This window comes from Chiroxiphia lanceolata, chromosome 16 (genome assembly GCF_009829145.1).
Source record: "Chiroxiphia lanceolata isolate bChiLan1 chromosome 16, bChiLan1.pri, whole genome shotgun sequence".
Classification (NCBI taxonomy): Eukaryota; Metazoa; Chordata; class Aves; order Passeriformes; family Pipridae; genus Chiroxiphia; species Chiroxiphia lanceolata.
Genome location: NC_045652.1, coordinates 10,984,812 through 11,006,058, shown reverse-complemented (window position 1 = coordinate 11,006,058; position 21,247 = coordinate 10,984,812). Strand labels below are relative to the sequence as shown.

General features: G+C 47.7%; 1 protein-coding gene across 1 annotated transcript in view; it reads left to right on the top strand.

Annotated features, from left to right (window-relative positions):
• ADAP1 (ArfGAP with dual PH domains 1) overlaps positions 1-21,247 on the top strand; it is a 51,146-nt gene that overhangs the window by 27,569 nt on the left and 2,330 nt on the right. Inside the window, exons 5-9 of the mRNA XM_032703955.1 lie at positions 14,902-15,014; positions 16,771-16,917; positions 19,734-19,817; positions 20,719-20,781; positions 21,102-21,173. Coding sequence (XP_032559846.1) covers positions 14,902-15,014; positions 16,771-16,917; positions 19,734-19,817; positions 20,719-20,781; positions 21,102-21,173 — 479 coding nt within the window. The remainder of the gene's footprint in view (positions 1-14,901; positions 15,015-16,770; positions 16,918-19,733; positions 19,818-20,718; positions 20,782-21,101; positions 21,174-21,247) is intronic.

Genomic DNA, 21,247 nt, shown 5'->3' with positions numbered 1-21,247 from the left:
ATATATAGAAATGTAGAAAAAGCCTAATTATAACTGGCTCTTCTAGCATTTTTTTTGAGTTGAACTTCTGAAAATACTGGCTACATCTGTAACCTCGATCCAAAGGTCTGAGTTTTTCAGAAGTTTCTGTGAGTCTAAATCTCTATTTAACCTCAATGCAGATGTGGCTGATGGGCAAACAGAGCTGTCAAAAGCTTTAGCAGGCCTTGATCTTAGTCCTTAGAGAGGAATTTTCAATATAAAGAAATAATTTATTTCTACTTATTAGCCTTTAAGAGAAGTTGCTGCTTGGCTCCTATTGCTTTTTAATGTCACTGTTATCTGATGCTAGTTGTAAAATGGATTAAATTCTCTTCTGATGCTTGAAAGGATCAAGTATTAGAGCTGAGCTTTGAGGGAAACTCGGTAATTTTCTGCTCTGTCCCTCACTGATGGGAAGCATTAGTTTTCGTGATGCAGGGCAGCAGCATGTGTTGGGAAATGCAGCTGCCACGAGATCCCTCACTGAGGGATGCTTTCTGGTACTGCTGTCTTAGGCCCTCTTTCCCATCCCTGTAAAGCAGATCACTCATAGACCTAGAGATGGAAATAAAAAAATAATAGTAGCGTGGTTAAAAAGCAGCACAAATCAGGGCAGCCTGGTATTTTGTTGAAAATTCCTATTGACTTTTGCAAAGCAGAGATTTGGACATGAGAGGGGAGATGTTTTGTGGTAGGAAGTCAAGACACCAGTTCCCTGTGGTGTGTGCTGGTGCTTGGTGTGCAGGCTAGGGTTGCATCACTGGTGCCTCCTGTGTTAAATCACAGTTTCCAGTGAATTCCCATCAGCTGGTTCCAGTATTTGGCTGAACCAAAGCTCCAGGTTTGACTCTTACTGGATTTCAGCAAAACTGTGTTACAAATCTCTGCACTCAGTCTTGCCTTTGTCCATAAGGTCTTGGCTGCTGGGTCCCAATGTCTGGCTGCATTTTCACTCTTCCCAGCTGACACCAGGAGCAGTTCCTCTGCTTGGCACTGGCACACCTGGCAGTTTGTGTTTGTACCCTGGGGGAGCTGGAGATGGGACTGATCTCTGAACACGGCTGGATTTATGTCTGAATGAGGAGCCCAGGGCACAGGGATGCTGCACCTCTTTGACATGGACCTCTGCCCTGTCTCGGCGTCCCAGAGAGTAAAATGATTGGGCAAGGACTGTACTGGAGAATTTGGCCTCTTGGCTGAGTTTTGCAGCCTGTTGTGAGCTTGATGCTGTGCAGGTTCTGCCAATGCTTCTCTTTGTGGTCGTAGGAGCTGTGGGGGAGCAGGGCAGGGAGGGATGCAGGGAGGAATGTGGGAGGCCAGGCTAAGTGGCAGCAGGTTCTCTCCAAAAAGGATGCAGCCTCATCACAGTTTGCTTTTCAAGGGAGCATAAGAATGTTTTAGCACTTCAAGGGTGCACAAGAGCATTATGTGTAGATTGCATCCAGTGCTCTGGGTGCTCCATTAGATGCCCTGAAAAAGCAGCCCCTGTCCAGAGGTTATCACGAGAGGGCTGGGGGCATGAGTGTCCAATGGACAACTCCAAACCCTGCAGTTCTCCCAACCCAGCACCAAGGTCACTGGAGGCTGTTGTCAGGAGGGGGTTAAAGCACAAGCATCCTTCCAGTGAGCAACCTTGCCTGGCACAGAAACCTCCTTCTCATGCTGCCAGAGCCACAGAGAGGCTTCTGTTCTCCAGGCACTGACATCAGCTGGGACATGAGTCACGCTGGGAGCCAGGCTTGGTGGGCACTGGTCCTGCTGCCTCCCCACACCCTGGGTGATGCCTTGCTCACTGGGTCCGAGCCCCCACACTTGGTCCTCACCTGTGCAGCACCTGGCACGTGTCAGGTGCAATGTTTGCAGCCCCAGGAGCAGGGCATGATGCCCCAGTGGGTGGGTGTGAGGTCTGGTGTCTGCATCCATGCCCTGGCATTTGTGCTGTGGATTTTGGGTACAAAAAAGGGGGACTAAGGCCTGGGTTATTTTTTTTCCCCAAAACTTTTGTCTGATAGGGAGGAACAGTTGAAGATGAAAGGCTCTGGAAAAAAATTAAATGGTTGAAATAGGAAAGTCAGAAATATGTTCAGCTGAAGCAGATGGGACACTTTTGCTGGTGCTAAGTCTCCTTTTCATGTCTTTCCAATATAATCCTTTATGTGTTTAACATTACACAACTCCCTGTCAGGACTTGCTCCAAAAAACCTTTCCCCATCCTCTCCTTGGAGGTTTGATGGAAATGCAGTCATTCCTTTAAAACAAATATCTACTTCTTCTTCCTCAGTGTGCCCTGGCACTGCTACCACAGGAAGGGGATGGGTTGGGGGTGATGCTGTGCAGGTCACTTCTGCTCTCTGCAGCCTCGTCCAGAGCAGAGCAAAAACTGACACAATAGCCTGTCTCCAGGATGAAAAAATACTGAGCTAAATTGCCTTGAAAGGAAAGGGATCCACTTGAAAAAATCCACTCAAGAAACCAGCAGCAGATCTAATCCCCAGCCAGACTGGAGTGCAGTATCTGCAGTGGGTCTGGGTAGGGCTGTGGAGGGAACAGACCCTCCTGGGGAGCTGCCTGGGTCCTGCTCAGCCTCACTCCATGTTAACAACTCCACAATACAAATGATGTAAACATCAAACACAGACTTTGCTGCACTAAAGACAAAGCACATCAAAGAGCTGTTTAACAAACTAAACTAGTGAGGAGAATGCAAGGGGAGATCACAGTGTGTTTGTCTTATTATTATTTTTTCTTGTGCAAGGGGAGCAGGCCCGTGGCAGGGACCCACACGTGGCATTGTTCCCGTGCCAGGATGCACTGACGTCTCCACAGAACTGTCATCATATGACCAGGAGCTGGAGCAGCCTTTCAGTGCCTTCCAGGAGCATTTGGAAGTGCTGATTCAGACACAGTCCAAGCCCTCTGAAAGAGCACGGCCGCCTCCTGAGGCTCTGTTAGAATCAAAGGAAGATGCTGCACCATTTCCCAGACTTGCTAAGGAGACAGTGCTCAAAGTCACCACCAGAAGGCAAAGGAAAGGGCTCCAAACGCAAAAGCCTTTCTTTTAGAGTTAACTTTGGAGCATTTTTATTTTTTCTACCTCTCTGGGCCATGGCAAGAGGCCAATGACTGCTGTTACGCTTTCCAGGAAATCCATGAACATTGCAGTGACAAAGTGATGGGGCGGTGATGGATCTTACAGATAGCTGCTGTAGGAAGAAAAACATCTAGCAAAGAGAAATACTCTGATGTCTTCAGCTCCCCTAAAGCAGAAAAGCATTTAGGCAGCCAGAAATCGCAGGTGAGGACCTGTGGGTCTGAACTTGGAGGAGGAGAAGGAGCAGTTGGCCAAGCAAGGCGTTGGCAGCCGGCTCTGGGGAGGGGGTAGCACCACTGTGAGCTAAAGCTGGATGTTCACAGCTAGTTTAGGATCCAGCTATAATTTTAACAGCTGGTTCTGTCAAGCTGCCTTCAGCATTGCTCTGATCCAGCTTCTATAATTAGCCAGAGAGCAGCAGCTCTCGTGCAAAAAGTAAGGCAGCAGCAATACTCATTGCAGGGGAAGCAGTGCAATGAGGGAGTGAACCTTGCTGAAAGGGGTAAGGGCTGCCCCATGAAATTTTAAATAGTTGGAGGTTGGTCTTTTTTTTTTCCTCCATCTAAGCACTTTGTGCAAAATGTTTCATTAGGGGTTTTTTTGGTCTCTCAAAAAAGCACACCTAAGAAATGTTGTTTCATTTTGCATCATCCTTAACAAAAATGTTTACATTTGTCAACTCAAAACAAAAGCATTTAATTTGTGGTCGGTTTGAGGTCAGTTGAATTTGCTGAACTAGTGCAGTTTCTCATGGGTGAGATGGTCTGAACCCTTCCACCCCTTGGATTCCCTTGGCAGCTGAATGTGCTGCCTGTGCCTTGGGGTGTGCTCTGGATGCTCCCTAGGGATGCCCTGAGCTGTAGGTGTTCCCTGGGAGAGTCAGGCCACCCGATGAGGATAGACTATAAGATCAATAAATATGTGAAACACCCCAACTATAATTATCATTACTCACTTCTGTCCTTGAGCTTTCCCTATTTGAGGTCAACCACCTTGAAATACTGTATTTTGATATTGCTAAGGCTGCCTGTTCTTGTAACCTTGGGTTTTTACAGGCAATAAATGGACCTATACCAACTGAGGTGGTTCCCCCATGTTTTTGGCGATAAACATTTACTGAAAGAATAGAACCATCCCTTCCCAATTTCTGATTTATGAAGGTAGTTATTGGGGGTCTCCTGGTGTTTCTCCATGGTTTTATACTGTGCACGTTCACATTCCCTGTGTAGTGACACAGGACCAAAAGGCTGAGGCATCTTTTTTCTGCTAATGAGAAGGGAGTGACTGGGAAGCAATAGGATAACAAAGGACATGGAAAAGGTTGTTTTCATGGCAACTTGTCCTAGCTTAATTAAATTTCCACTAAAGAAAGATCCGTTTTGCGTTGAAGACCTGTGCAGGGTCGGGCAGTTACTGTCTCTCACCAGATAAAGAACATTTTCTGGGGTGAGGTCATGTCTTTTTCTGGAGTTTGCCAGAGATGTAGCTGAGCTAGATCAGCCTCGACTCAAAAGTGGGAGCACTTGCTGATGCTTTTCTTCCCACCACCAGCCCCTTTCCACCTGCATTTTCCCCCTATAGGGGGGAGATCACCCACCTTTTCACCTTGAAATCTCTGATGCAGCAGGGAAGCCTCTGCAGCAGAGGAGTTGTCCACACCTCACTTCTTGGATGCTTACAGTGAAACTGGACTTGGAGGTGGCTCCCCAGCTGACTAAATAGGACTGGTTTTATAAATCCTGCTGCAGTTGAGGTGCAGACAAAGCAGCCACCTCCAGTTTCATAACCAGGGCAGCCCATGAGGGACATGGTTATGTGGCACAGCAGTAACAAACAGTGTATCCCCAAAATACCTAAAAGACAAGGAGGCTGCTCCACAGGGAGTGAATTTCAAACTTTCACGCATTGCAGAGGCTGGAAGAAAAAAATTTAGCCCAGCAAAGTCAGTGAGGGTTTTGGTCAATGCATTATTGGGACAGAATTTATCCTTGATTTATATAATTCCAGGAGTTCATTAAGTGGGATTACACTGCTCCAGGGGATGGGGGGTGATAGTTTTAGAAAAATCAAGGTGTGTAAATGTCCTTGTGCAACCTGGAGGTTGCGGCTGCGCTGCCAAGTGCTCCTCCCTTGATAGCACAGCTGCCAGATCATCCTGTACTGGCTGATTTCTGGGACAGCTGTAACACCAGCAGCCAAGAGAAGAACAAGTCCTAAATTTAAAAAAAACCCCCTTCTTTCCTGCATAAAGTTTTGACTGTGAATGTATTGAATGCTCAACAAAAGATATTCAGGAGCCATTAGCACTGCAGCAGATATGCTCAAAACCTTTTGGATTTCTCTTCAAAGCAAAGAAAGAGGAATGTTATGTGCATGTGAGAATGGGTTTCCATGATCTATGTTTGTGTGGCAGTGCTGCCTGTGTGGGGGAAATGCTTTGTTCTAGGATGCCCTGGACAGAGGGTCTTAAACCCATCTGAAGTCTGTGGTGAACTTCTCTGCTGACTTCTGTAAAGCTCTGTTGGGGGGTTAAATTCATCTCATCCTTCCTTGGATTGATCTGTGCCAGCAGCTGCCCAGGCTGAGATTTTATTTATTGGTGTGGGTAAGAGACTCCTAAAGATCTAAAGCTATTCAGGGCTTGGAGGCTCCTGATCCCATAGCTGGAGTTCGAGGACGCCTCTGTGAAATCCAGACCTTCAGGTGGTCCCTGGTGCTTTGTGGGTGTTTCGAGCTGAAGCCTCAGCAGCAGGTTGGTGCAGCTCATCTGTGGTGCGTTTGGAGGGTAAAAGTCTCCTCGTCCCCAGCTCTTTCAGGGGTCACCTCTTTGCTTTCTGCACAGGAGTCATTGCAGTTGTGTGTGAGGGCTGCATCTGGCTTCTCCCTCGCCTTGCAGAGGTCCAGGCAGGACCAGCTCTGTGGTGGGCAGGGGGGGATGAGTGTGGGATGGAGGCAGCAGTTCCTCCAAATGCCAGGAGGGAAAGCTGCAGAACATCCTCCCATGCAGCTTCTGTGCAAGTAACTCGCAGTGGCTGCAATGAGGATTTTTTTTTGAAGTGTTTATGTCTTGCCCAAGGAGGATCCTTGCCCTGTGGTTTGGGAGCAGTTTGGCTTTCAAAATTCAGCTCCTGAAGTGAACTGCTGTACAGGTGTTATTATGACTTAGCACTGCATGCCTGTCCTTAAACGTTTTCTGGCCCAGCTCTCCATCTAAATCAGGCTTTGAGTGCACTCAGTGCTGGTAAATGGGATGAGCATCGCACTGGGAACCTCCCAGCTTTCATCTGCCTTTTATTATAAAAGACTGGCTTCAAAAGATCAAAACCTGAAGGTTATTTACCTGTAACAGGGTTTTTTCTCTGAGCAGCCAGCAGCTCCCAGGTGGGTATGCAGGGATGCCACTCGAAGAGGAAGCATTTGATTTCCAAGTAAAATTAGATTCCACATTCAATTCTCAATAACGCAAGCGCAAGGCTTCCAGAAAAGACATTTTCTGTAGCAAGGGGTGGTAACATCTCCCAGTAGATACAATCGAATTGCTCTGCAGCAGTCAGCTATGGTCTTATCTTTAATATGTAAACACTTGCTCAGTAATTAAGTTACCACGGAAGTTGTACTGTGTCGATGGTCAATTATAAGATGAACTGATAAAAGGGAGGATGTGGCTGTGTTCTCTACCAAACCTGATATGCCTGAAGCAGACAGGTGAAGACTTGGGCATTGTATATTTTGGTGTTTTCTCCTGATATTTGTTCCCACGCAGCATTTTCAGGGGAGGTGAGTGCTCACTGGGAGATTAATATCACTCCGCTAAAAGAAGTTTTTTCTCCGATAAGAGTCCTTTGCACCACTTTACCTTGCAGTCTCTTGCCCACTGGCTGTCACTTCCTGATGCTGTGATTTCCCACCTTTCATGCCCCTGGTGGCTGCCCTGGCTCCACAGAGGCACCTCGGGTGTCTCGTTCCTGCCACACAGTCGGCACAGGGGGAAAAGTGATCCCATCTGAGAAACCTTCCGGGAGTATGAATGACTGTGCTAATGTCTTTGTCACCTGAGAGCTGCTCCGTAGGGAATCATAACATGTGATTAAAGAAACCAGTTAAAAACAGCTTAGGAAGCTGGATTAGGTACATGATCTCTTATTATGGCTCCTTTCAGCTGACAACCCGGTGAAAGAAGGGGGGGGTTGGATTACATGGGGAAACATCAGACCTGACAGGAGTGTTTTCTGAATGTTCGGCTTAGTGGTGTCATGTACAATTTTAATCAGATTTAAATCGTGGCAAACATCGCAAGCTTAATGGATTTCAGCTTTATTATTGGGGCTTTACTTGCAAGCAATTTGGATTTTCAGCTGTGAGCCAGCAATGAAGTGTATTCACAATGACATTAAATGGGACTGGAAACCCAGGGTTTGCATGTAAATGCCACATGTGTGTGGGGACAGACCTCGTCTTCTTTCTGTCAGATTCAGGATCTTAATGTGTAGTTAAGCTCAGCCCCATTTTTTTTCCATGGATATGGTGCATTTGGCTCTATTTTCCATATTGATCTGAGCAGCTGGGTAGCCGAACTAACAACTTTTTCTATTACAATGGTTTTGCTGCTCAGGATGAAGCAAGATGGCAATGTCTTTTTGCAGTGATCTGGAGAGTTTGTTTTCCATGCTTGGCTTCAACCTTGAAGTTGTTCTACACATGTTCTAAAATGGTCTCTGTCCTATTTTAGGGGACCTGGGTTGCTCAGCCCACGCTCAGGCTTTGAATGGTTTTGGCTGTGCTGGTTGGGGGTGACTTGACCAGAGGAAAAACAGTCTCTGAGGACACTAACACCTGTATTTCTGCAGAGATGTGGTCCTGCCTCCAAATTGGCTGTTTTGGGGCATCTTTTTTACATTGTGGGAGAAGATGCCTTGGAAGAAATCAACATTGAAGGTGGTTTTGTAAAACACATTTGACTTTCCTCAGAGGGCTGGTAATGGGAGAGCCCTGTACCTCCAGCACTCGGGGACTGAGTATCCAGAGCTGTCAGAGACCAAAGGTACCATTTCATGACAGCTGGTAGTTGAGGTCTGGTCAACTGGTGGGTGCTCCGGGTCCTGCATGAGCAGAAAAAGGAGGAAAAGAGGAACAACATCACATCGGTGTTTTTCAAATTCCCCTTTATCAGTAAAGGGAAATGTGTGTTCCTTCTCCCTTGTGTTTTCTGTGCCACCTGTCACCACCGACCTGAGGTTTCATCTACTTCCAGCTCTGAGCTGAGCATTAGTGATGGTGTTTTCCCTCAGAAGGCCAAGGAGATGTCTGTATGGTGTTATCTGAATCATCTACTAAATCCTGGCTTTCTGTCTGATGTAGCCATTCAGGCGCTAATTGCCTTTGATTAAGTCAATCGTTTGCAGAGTGAGTGGGTTAATTGGGTATTGTGGAAGCAATCAATCTCATCAGCTGCTTGCATCCATAGCTGAGGCTCGACAATGCAGCGGGACAATAATTGTTTTATGAGCTCCGGGAAGACAGCAGAGGCAGACTGGATGGCAACAGGAAACCCTTCTCTGCAAAATGGCCTTTAGGAAAGGTAATTTGGATGCTAAGTGCTCATTAAGAGAGGACTGTTTGATTAAGAGCTGGGAAACTTGCGCCTCAAACTGTACGTGCCTGAGAAAGTCGCTGGTGTGGGTGTCAGGGTGCTGCACAAGGGAGGTCTCAGGCTCCTTTGCCTGGCTGGGTGAGGTGCGATGAGGATGTGTTGTCTTAGCTGGGAACGAAGAGTTCTCTAAAGGGAGGTGAAGGGAGATCACTCCCTTCTCAAGCCTGTGACTGCGAGGTGAGACATGCCAGGCACCCACCTTGCATCAGGTGCACCAAGAGCTTATCTCCCAGGTGTCCTGGGGGCAGAGACCGGTTTGCAGGATCCCTGAACGTGTCCTCATTCGCTCCTTGCTGAGGCTTTAATTTCTGAAGCGCTGAACTGTGCACGAACAGTAGCAGCTCTTGGTGGCTCCTCGCCTGGTCGGTGCAGGAGAAGCCCTGGGGGAAGGATGCCCATCTCATTAGCAAACCCTCCAGGTCCCCTCTGCCTCCTGTGCATCGGGATGCTGAGATCTCCAGCACTCCTGTCTCTGCACTGCTGAACACGGGACCAGCAGGAAGCGTATTTATCTAGAGATGACTGCAGAATTGTTTGTAGGGAAGTTATAAGCTCCTCAGCTCAGCTGCAGACAGGGAAAACAAAGGCAAAAAAGCAAGCTGCTGGTGCTGTGCAGCAGAGCAGGGTGGTGTTTGCAGCTTTGACTGAAAGCTCTGAGGGGTTTGACCAACCTTGACCCTGCTTGCAGGAGGGCTGCGTTATGTATGGGGAGGATGTGGACAGAGAGTGATGTTTTCACTCCATGAGAAAATTTAGTATTCCTTATTTTACAACTTGTATCGGAATGCAAATGCTTAAAATATTCAAATTGGAGTCATTGAAATGTCTTGCTTTGATGGTGGCTGAATGCTACAGGAAGAAATATATTAAAACTTAGCGCAATCAAACCAAACCATTTACATTGAGGCCCAACAAGAGGCACAGTTCTTTAGGCAGCCCTATTACAAGTCCAGTCTGTAGGGAAAACAGAGAATATGCCATCTTCTCCATCCAGCCCTCTCACTATGGATGGTGGGGGGGTTATTTTGGAAGGAGTGTCCTTCATACTCTTTGTTTTAAAAGGAGGTTGTGACACTGGGGTCAGAGGGGATGTGGAATGTCAAGGATTCACCACTCAACTGCTCCACATAATTATGCAGTTCCTTAACCTCTCAGAAAGGGTGGGCATATCATGTCTAGTGAGTACTTATCCCCCGTTCTGCCTTAATTAACATCTTACAATGCTAATACAGCAGAGAGCTCAGCTCCTGACACACAGAGGAGTGGAGATATATACCCTGCAATTTCAGCAGCAAAGTGATGGAGTTGTATTTGTATCTTCTCCAAAGCTCTGAATTGGGGTCAACACACTTTAAGTGCTTAGAGGAAGGGAAACCTGCTTCTGTAGGAGGAGATGTGCTGCCTGAACTCTAGGAAATGGGATTGCCCTTGGATTACTCCCACAAGTACATTTTTTTTCTCCTATTTCAGCCTCCCATGCTTTGTCTTGCAGTGAGAGAAGAGGGCAAGAAACCACATAGTGATGCATTTGGGCTTGGGTATGGTATTGCATATGAAACTGCAAAGTAAAGTGCCAAAGAAACCGAAGAGCAGATGTGGTTTTAAGTCCCAGTTTATAATGCCTTACTTAAGATGGCAGAAGCAGAGGCCATGCATGGTTTTTGCACAGTGGATCTGATCCACTTTGTCAGGAAGGTTTTTTCTTCTCTGAGAACAAAGGCTAAAACTGATTCTGGGTACTTCCTGCAATCCACATTCTCAGAGACCAAAAACCCCCATCATTAACTAAGCACTGTAACAGCTTTCTGAGGTGGGGAAGTAGCAATATCCCTCTTCTTAAGAAACAGGGAACTTGAACCAATTGCTGGCAGAAGTCAGATGGAAAGATGGTGGCTACATCAGATTTTCATGATAGAAAGTCCTCTCCCTTGCTTCCTCTGCAGCCCCTCAGACAGCAAGAAGGCTGGGCTACACCAGAGCACCCAGTGGGTCCTGCCAGTTTTACCTGCCTGGCTTGAAGGAGCATCAGACACCAGCCCACCTGAGCTGACACAAGGCTATGCACTATCTTCTTTTCAATCAACCAAGAGGGTGACCCTGTTTTCTTTGCCCCCAGAGTTTTAGCTGTGGTGATGAAGTGAGTGTGGAAGTGCCAGTTCCTTATTTTACCTTGGAAATTGTGTTACAGGTCAAAAATACCGATTCGGGCTGTGTGGTTTCAGGTCGTTATTACACACCATTTGTTGGCTAACTTTGTCACCACTGCTTGGTGGATTTTTTGCAAGTGTCACAGGTTTGTGCCAGAGCAGCTTGCGAAGGCAAGTGGTTGATTTTCCCCCTTGGCAGGCAGCTGAAGTGATGCAGAGAACTTGACATCCAAACAGCAGTGGTGTTAGCAAAGGAAAAATGGTATTTCTAAAGGGTGGCTGTAGGTGCTCTCCAGCAGGTAGTCCTTTCTCCAGTCACAGCTGGGTGCTGGTGATCAGTGGGATGATGGCATCCCTCATTCTGGGCCTTGGGAGAGTGTTGGTGACATGATGCTGCACAGTCTGACCCCAGTGACCAGCAGGTGCTGTAGGACTAGTGGTTGTTCAGCTTCAACACGAGCAGAACAGCCTTCATAGAATCCCAGAATGGTTTGGGTTGGAAGGGACCTAAATCTAGTTCCAAGCCCTGCTCTGGGCAGGGACACCTTCCACAGGTTGTTCCAAGCCCTGTCCAGCCTGGCCTTGAGTGCTTCCAGGGATGGGGCACCCACAGCTTCTCTGGATAACGTGTGTCAGGGCCTCACCACCCAGGAAGATCTGGATGTGGCCAGAGAGCTCTAAATATTGCTAAGGTGGTTCAGCCCACAGAGACAAGGAACAGAGGGTTTGGTTTCCAACTCCAATGCCCTCTGGTGTGAGATCTGTTGCCTGTTCAGCCTCCTGCAGTTTTGTTTCTCAGCACCTTCTCTAGTTGTTTTCACAACCCTTTAGATTGGGACATTGAGGACATGTCTTGCTGACACACTGTTTGCCTGGGGAACCTGTTTGGGTTCGTGTTGGGTTCAAGTCCAGTTCACAGTGGTTTGCATTGATGGATGTTGACAGGGATGCAGGCAGCGGGTTTGGGCAGAGCAGAGGAGCAGCTCCCAAGGATGCAGCCCTGGAGGGAGGGAGGGAGGGAAAAAGGAAAAAAAAGAAAAGAAGCAAGCAGAAATTTGTACTGAAGAACACTGAAATCAGCAGCTGGCTTTGTTAGAGCAGCCAGGAGTTCTTTTGCTGAGGCAATCTGTCTTGGAAGAGCTGCCATGTGAGGGATAACTCTTAGTTGTGTTGGGTTTTTTTAGTTCTTCCTTGCAGTGGAAGGATACTGTGGAGTGGATACTGTGTTTTGCCCCAAAATGTTAGAAAGAGAAGATCAAAATAATTAAATGTCCCTATGTAAGAGGGGCAGGGAAAACAGGGTTTCCAGCCTGACATGAACACTGGCTCACAGCCTTGTCCTGGGCAGCTCACCAAACCTCTTTGGGCTTCCCTTCCTTCATATATGCAGCTGTTACAGTGTCCATCTGCCAGGTGGCCATTAGGTAGACTGCAGATTTGCAGTGATTTGAGGTCATCTTTGGGGAGATGCAGAATAATTTTTTTCTTCATCCCTTAAGAGCTAAGAGTAATCACAAAAAAGGTGTTTTGGTAGGGAACAAGTTTTACCAGGAATGTCTGCAGCATCCTTTGCCATTCAGATGTTCATAATTAAACACTCAGGATGAATGAACAGATGAGCCAGGACTTGTGGAGCTGAGCTGCTCTGAGAACTGAGCTCTGTGTACCCATCATGCTCTGATGAGCCAAGCAAACCCCAGGTGGGGATTCCTGAAAGAAAAGATGGGCTTTCCTTCTTCATTACCCCCTGTTTGCATTTGGAGATGTCATTGTCCTTCTCATGTTGTCTCTCCTCTTTGTTGTTTGATGCTGATGTCCTTTCCTCTATGCCCAGCTCTCTCCATCCCGCTGCGAGATGTCAGTGTTCCCCAAATATCAGTGGGGAGGCTCTGAAATCATCTCTGCCATTCAGTGGTGTGAATAGCAGTGACTTTTGAAGCACTCCCCTGCTGCTCCAACTGGCTTGGCATTAAAACCCAGCACCCTTCAGGAACAGAAACCACCTCTCCTTGGTTTCCAAACCACACACTCTGAGAGCAAACTGCTTCACGTGCTGCCATTCAGGAGAGCAGTTGGCCATCCCCAGCCATCAGAGCCCCGGCAGCAGCTCTGCCTCACGTCGAGCAAATCTTGCATTTCACAAACGTATCAGCTGGGCATCACCTCCTGCCTGTCTGTCTCCTGTCAGGGAGACATTATTCCTATCCAGCTCCATCGTGTACAGCCTGCCTTAGGCTGTGTAGTGGGGTTGCTGATAGAGCCTGGCGGGGAGCAGCACCTGACTCTGTGTCAGTCAGAGCTTCAGCTCCCCTGCAGTTCTACCGCGACGGTGATATGAACACAGCACCTGGGCCATTCCTGCACAGCCCTTGGTTGGGCTTTGTTGGCTTCCTTGACTATTTCCCCTTGCTCTTGAGGAGCAAAGGAGACTTGGGGCAATCCTGCTCTCTCTGGGTTCTTCTCTTTCTGACTCTGCAAGTGCCCTCCCATGGGGCTTTTTCTAGAAAAAGTACCCAGCAAACCCACAGTGGGATAGGGTTGAATTGATGGACTGAATGAGCTGGGTCTGCTCCTGGCTTTGGGGAAGACTCTCCCAAGGTGGATGAGTGCACTAGAGAAAGACCTTCAGCCTTGTTATTCTCCTGATGTGTCTGGTATCAGTCCCCTGGGATACTGGGCTGGTGCACACAGGTGACAGTGCTCCGCTGGGGTGGAGCACTTCTCCTGCACTGGAGGGGTGGAGAGAGCTCGGAGGTGAAAGGATTAGGTGGACAGTGGTGTGTCATCACCAGGTGCTGGCTCTGGCCATGGGATAACTGAGGCCTTTGGGCTGTCCCATCTGCATTTCTGGGCAGTGACAGGGATTTGGTGGCTAGTGGGCCTGCCTGGCTGTGGATTTGTGGGATCGCAGGCAGCAGGGGCTGCTGGATCTCATGGGAGGAGAGGTGCACATTCTGCTCGTGCTGGCTCACCCTGGGAGTGAGCTGTAATAATACAGGAGGGGTGTCCCTGCAGACAGTCCCCAAATGAAAACACTTGGGCTGGTTCCTGAGGGGCAGCATCCACCTGTTCAGGGGGGAAGGATGAGGCTCTCTGCATTTTCAAATCAAGCCCTGCTGCAGCACATGCCCTGTATAGAATAAAGAGACAAAGGAAAAGCTACTGAGAGCTTTAAATATTTCCACCACTTCCATGGAGTTCAGCAAGGCTTGCATTCAGCATCACCACAGGCTTGGCCATTGGCTGTATTTGTGGCAGACAGCGATGACTTTGTCTGATGTTGAGTAAAGTCTCTTTGAGGAACTGGAGAAAGTATTTGGTGCAGGATCTCGTAAGTCCAGTAGAAGTCTCTGTGTGAATTTTTTCTTGCTTTAGGTTTTAACATCATGGAAACATTTTATCTCACTTGTAACTGTAGAGCCAATGTTGAGGAACTAGTTGAGGGATTTTTTTCTGCATCTTTTCATCAGCGGTTTAAATCGAATCTGTATCGGGATGGACAAGTGAAAAGCAGGCTGAATAAGGAATTTCCACCCACCACTGGCTTGTAGCAGGCAGGTGAAGGAGAGGTATTAATGTGCCATTTGGCATACGGGGAAAAAAAAAGGTAGTTTAGCTACTATTTGGAAGTTGTTATAAAACATAATTTTTAATTTTAAAATCCTCATTCCTGAGAGCCAGAAGCAAAAATCGAAAAGGGGTGAAACTAAGAAAGGGAACACCATTTCAGTGGGGCTCTTTGTATAATTATATCTTAAATTGAGTGTCAGAGTAGGGACATCTGAAGCACAAACTGTTGGAAAAGAACAAGGGTGGAATGAAAAGGGCAAAGCTGAAGGAGAAGGTCTGTTTCATTCGTGTCTCGAGCAAAACAGCCACGCACTTGGTCTGCTTAGTTCTGAAGTCAGGGCTCATCTCCTCTTTTTTACCCCAACTCTTCTTTTAAATAGAGGATTTTATCCCTGGTTTTCAGCCATTCCTTTCTGCTGCAGGGTACCGAGAAGGGTTTCTGTGGAAGAGAGGACGCGACAACGGGCAGTTCTTAAGCCGAAAGTTCGTGTTATCGGAGAGAGAAGGGGCACTGAAGTACTTCAACAAAAACGACGTGAGTACCTGGGATTGCTCTGTGCAGATCACAGCTGTGAGAGCATCTCTGAACACGGGATTCCTGGGCCACCAGTTTATTTCTGCAGTTTCTGTAAGCACTGAACCCCCAGTTGCTCCAGGACAAAAGCACCAGGTACAGCTCACTGCTCTCTTGAGTTTTGCTTATGCTCCACCACCACAGTCATGGTGGGATGCCCCAGTTGGCCAGTTCTGGCTTTGCACCATCCAGCTGACATGGGTTTCATGGTGATGGTTAGCATGTGATGAAGGTACCACCACCTCACAGTGGTCACTGGGGTCTGAATCATCCTTTGCATGGCATGACATGCAATCCGGAGGGAAAGCTCCCTGTTTTTCAGATCCCATGTCAAGTAGTATGGAAACACTGGTCTTTTTCCCCAGAGCACATTTCATTATTGTAAGTGAGAAATGCAGCTGTAACCATGAAAATTGCATTTGTGATGAATGGATGGACACTCCACTGTTCTGCACCACATACTGGGGGAAGCCAAGGTGTTTTATCTGATCTTTGGGTCTTCCCTGAACATCACAGCTGAGAGCAGCCCAGGACAAGCCACCAGACAGTTTTCTCAAGTAGTTGATGCAATTGTGGTGTCATGATGAGCCACAACCTGCAGAGGAGGGGAGCATCCACCCACACTTCTCTGTGGCTTTGACAGCACCGTCTTCTCCTTCAGCTTGGTGTGTTACGGTGCAATTGCATCTCATGGAGAGGAGAGAGCCTGTCCTTACCGAGGGAGAAGTGAAAGTCCCACCAGCCCCATTCAGTCACTCTTGACTGCTCTGATAGTTTAAAGCTGCTTTGCTTCATTGTTGACCACAGCTGTGGTGGGAACAGCGCTGTCTAGACATGTCCTCTGTGCTGGGATTTCCCCCTCCTTGGTCACCCACGGCGGCTGTGTGTCCATGGCAAGTCCCCAAGTTCTCAAAGTGGCACTAACAGCTCTGCCAGCTCAAGAGTTCTGCCTGGTGCTGGGGACCATGGCACCACAGCACAACGTTCTGCTGGCCCCTGGTTGTGCCCTAAACCTGGTGTTACCAAGTGCCTGATCTGTATTTGTTGGAATGTCTTATTCACACTTGCTGGTTCACTTCTCAGGGCAGTCCTGAAAGATGGCAAACTTCTGAAGACATTTTGTAAGAAGATTAACAGTGCTATGGTGGTACCTGCCACAGAGGTTGCAGCTGGGGTGGTGCCTGAGAGGGCCTGATCCAGGCTCTCTGTTGGGCTAACCCACCCAAGAGATGGGCTGTAAAGGTTATATTTGTGCCTCTGAAAAGCAAGTTCCAAGTTTGGAAGGCAAGGGGAGGAGCAGAGTCAGCAGCCAGTGGCTCATGTGAGAGGATGGGGACATGCACATGGTGTCCCTGCCAGCTGAGCACCCAGGTGTGATGTTGGCAAGGGGGAGAATCCTCCCTCTTTTGGGATGAGGATGAACTGGCTGTGGGTGCTGGAGATGCAGAAAGCATCCTGGCCTGTTAGTTAGCAGTCTGTAGGTTTTTTTTCATTTCTGCTGAATTTTGCGGAACAGAGCATTTTTCCAGGCTGGAGGGAAGGACTCATTGATGCCCAAGCAAAGTCTCTGATATCTCATCACCAGGTAGTTTTGTGGGCTGGGAATCATGTCTTTTTAGCTAATGGCCTCAATCAGGAGTTTTTTCTGACCAAGTGAACTGCTTTCTGGTTTGAAAGCCAATTCTCAGGTGTTTGCTCACTCAGCTGTGTTTTTCAGGCAAAAGAACCCAAAGCAATTATGAAGATCGAACACCTAAATGCAACTTTCCAGCCTGCAAAAATTGGGAACCCACACGGACTGCAGATCACTTACCTGAAGGACAATAGCACAAGGAACATCTTTGTCTATCATGAAGATGGCAAGGTGAGGGCACAGAAGTGATGAGAAGGGTTGGGTTGTGGTCCAGGAGGTCAGTGCTGCCCAGAGCCAGCCTGTGGCACACCAGGCTCTAACCAGCCTGGAATTGTTGGGAGGGGGTGGAAAGAATGGGGGTACAGGATGCAGAACAAGCTTTGAGCATGTTTGTCAGGTCCTTCCAAGCACAAAGGTGGCAAAATGTGTCTTCTAAGTAACAAGATGCAAATGGAAGGAATTGCTATTCCTCTGCTTGCAACTTGGGAGAAGAGGATTTTTTAAGGGAGGCTCCTCAGTGCCTGGAGAAGGAGACGGGGTGGATGGAGCAATGAAAGATGAGGGGACTTAATCCAAAGACTCACCAAAGGGGAGCAAACTGGATTGTAGGAGAAGCGAGGAATTGTTGTTCTGCCTGTCTCATATTTTATAAAATACAAATATTCATGTTTGTATTGAAAGAAATCCCTTGCTCTGATGCCTCTGAAGGGAGATGTGAAGAAGAGGGCTCATGGGTCTGGGGCTGCTCACAAATTTACCCTCCCCTCCATCCTCCACTCTGCCTGGTGGGATGTGCAAGTCCCGTGGTGCAGAACAGGCACTCCTTGTGCAAGCACAGCACAGTGTCATTCAGGTCACTCTCAGGCACCTTCCTGGCTGCAATTTAAACCAGAATAAGAGGAAGAAGCTCTTTCCTGTGAAAGCTGCATCCCACCATCATGCCTGTGTCTGTGGTTTGCTGGGCTTTGGTGGTTTGCTTAGCCAAGCTGCAAGGAGTGCAATCAGGGTTGTGCTGTGTTTTGGGTTTGGGGCTTAAAGTGCTGAGGTTTCTGTAGGGGGCTGGTGGAAGGAGCAGTGTCACTGGTCTCATGCAGTAGCTCCACTGTGTCAGTGGTTTGGCAGGATGTGCTCTCCTGCCATCCAATAATGACCTGGCTGAATTTTTTTGGGCTACTCTGAAATTGGTCTGTCCCTTTGGCTGAGTGAGGGCTGCAAGAAGATGAATCTCTGGGGTAAGCTCCTGCCCTTTGGGACTGGAGGCTGCCCCATCCAACATGGCCTTCAACACTTCCAGGGGTGAGGCAGCCACAGCTTCTCTGGGCAACCTGTGCCAGTGTCTTACCACCCTCACAGGGAAGAATTTGATCAAACCCCATTTCTGGTGATGGGTGATCAATATCCCAAAAGGAATTGACTGCTGGAAGTCAGCAAGGGTTTCAGCCTCTGCTTTTCTGCATCATGATCAAGAAGGAGACCCACAGATAGATAAATATATATGTATGTATGTATGTATATGTATGTATGTATGTATATGTATGTATGTATATATACATATGTATGTATATATATAGCCATCCAGTAGGTGATTGTATGAGATAACAACCTTTTAACACTGCAGCTCACTGGTTATTATCTCCTGCCTGGTTTGGTCATCATTAACTTCAGAAGTGAATTCCTCTTGCTGATCCTCTTTGTGATGTTATCTGTGGTCTCCTTAGCTGCTTAGAGTAAGGAAAGCAAGTGATAAGTGAGTAAAACCTCAGACAAGCAGGTCAGAGTTTTCCAAAACATTGTTTGTCATATTATGTTTCGGGAGTTTTTCCTTTCAACTTGAAGTAGCTTTACAAACCAAAACAAAGCTTTTAAATATTTGAAGATGGCTGTTTGCCACATCAGACCATTTTTGAAAAACCCCAATTCAACTCCTTAAAACTGAGATCTCACAAATTTCACAGAAGAGCCTTTCCCCCCCACCCCAATAATTTTTAAAGCATAAAAAAGTTTAAATCTTACTGAGGGCTGACTTCTCCTTTGATATGATCTTTCCTACACTACACCGACCTCACCTGAAAGGGTTGACAGTGTTTATTTTAGGATTAAGTCTGGCTCATTGAACATGAGCCTGATGTGTGAAGCTTCATGTGCATTAGTGACAGCTGGACAGCTCAGCATCATCCCTCTCCCACAGCTCAGCATCCCAAGGAGGGAAGCTGTAAATATCCCTTCCAACGTGCCTTTCCTTTTCTCACACCCTCAGACCACAAGGCAATGTTTGAGTGCTTAAAATTAATGTGGCATTTCCCAGCGAAACCTTCAAAGAGGCATGTGGTGCAATACAAGCCCTGTGAGTCTCACCAGAGGCAAATGAAAAAATGAGTTTAAAAACAAGCAAGTTATAAAACAACTATTTTTTAGGGGGCAAAAAATGGAGACAGACTTTTGCCAAGCAAAGGACGAAGTACCAGAGCTTCTGGGAATTGAGCTGGGACTTTGATGTCACTGTAGCTGTCACTAAAGGACTCACAGACATAACTGATAGAGTGGGGTACAAAGATAAAGAGATATTTAGCTACTCTTTTAGCAAGACACTGAAGTATGTTGCTAGATTTTGGGTGGGATTCAGACATTGCTCAGATGTCCTGCCAGAGGGGCTGGGAGGGCAGGGGGAGTGAGGGGGCTGCAGGGGTGTCAGGCTGCTTTTGCACCAGCCAGCACATGCCAAGCCATTTTATAAGGTCAGGTTCAATATCTCAAATGCTGATTTGGGGCTGGTTTTGCCAGTTCAGAGATGTGTTTAAATCATTCCCTCTGCTCACCTTCCCTTGGTGTTCACTGGTTGCTGCAGAGCTCTGTGCACACCTGGCAGCCCGGGACAGCAGCTGGATGTTCCCCATCCTTCACCTGTTTGCAGTATTCTGTATTTTTTAGGACTGCTGCTACACTGTGCTCTGGCACTGGGAACAGTGATCAGAGAGATAAAACGTGGCAGGACCAGGTTATTTTGTGTGCAGACTGTTCCTCACTGTGCTTTTCTTTCTCTTTATTAGGAAATAGTGGATTGGTTCAACGCCATCCGGGCAGCACGTTTCCATTACTTACAAGTGGCATTCCCTGGAGCCAGCGATGTTGATGTGAGTGCTCCTGCAGTTTTGGTCGGTTTTTTAATTTCCTTTCCCCCTCTTGCTCATTTTTAGCATCTTGTTAACAAGCTGGAAGGCTTGGGGAGTGCTCCATCCTTCGGAGCATTTTACAATTACCAGGCTGAAATGACTGTGGTGGGATGTCGAGCCCACGTGCAGCACCTGCTCCCAACACCCAGCCTTGGAAAGCACGTCCACGTGCAGTCACACATGTTCACCCTCACAACGTGAGTCGTGTGTGTGAGTAACTCCAGCACTGCCATGTGTGTGGAAGCCGTCAGCATCTTTCTGCTGCTGTAATACCAGAAAGCTGAAACAAAGGCTGTAAGGTAGAAAAGATGAAAGCAGGAGAACGTCAGGGCCATACCCAGGCCTCTGGATGAGTTCTTGTGTGCGGGTCAGTGCAGCCTGGCTTATGAATCTCTGGCTGTGTTTTCCGGGTGCTGGAGCTGCTAATTGTGTTACCCTTTGCTAATCTAATTCCAGAGGCTGCACTGGCAGCCAGGGCTGGGGGTTGCAGTTGGTAATGTCACTGGTGCTGGTTGTTGTTGATTACTCCCTGCTACCTCCTTGACCGTAGATTTTGAAATCTAATTGCCTTCCACTAATTACCTGGGAGGGGTCCAGTCGGCTCTGAGGTGCAGAGTGGCTCCTTCTCTGGCTGCCCGGGCAGCCCTGGGGCTCCTCCTGGAGGCTGCTGGCTGTGCTGGCGAAGTGCTCAAAGATGTTTCATGGTTCTGCACCCACCTCTTGGGTGGGTTCAGGGCTGGGGGCCAGCTCCATGTAGGCTTTCCTTCCAGTGACCCTCCAGCCCTGCCCAGCACACCCAGTGACCTACCAGCCCCCTCCAACCTGACCTTGCTCTCTTTTCTCTCCTCTTCGATTGCCCCAGCTGGTGCCAAAGCTTTCTAGAAACTACCTGAAGGAGGGATACATGGAGAAAACGGGGCCAAAGGTAGGATATGAAATATTTCTCATATATTATATTTTGCCAGAGAGGCAAAGCTGTAACACCATACATTTTTATCACCTGGGAGCAAACATGAAAACAAAAATCTAAAACTACTTCACAAACTCACTGGCCTTTCCTGCAAGCCCTCATGGTACAGCTGGCCCAGACCCTGGCTGTGGTGGCTTCTGATGACCCAGAAGCTGCCTGTTCTCAACTCCCCCAGACCATCAGGGTCCTCCAAGTGCCTTGAGACTCCTGGATCATGTCTGGTAAGAGAGAAGCTGTGCTGTTTCAGTGTGTAATCCAGCATTTTTGACTTTCAGCAAACAGAGGGATTCAAGAAGCGATGGTTCACCATGGATGACCGACGGCTCATGTATTTCAAAGATCCCCTGGTAAGATGAAGGTGCTGGGCTGCCTGTTGGGAATTATCTGCAGTAATAATACTAGTAATTATAATAATAGTAAT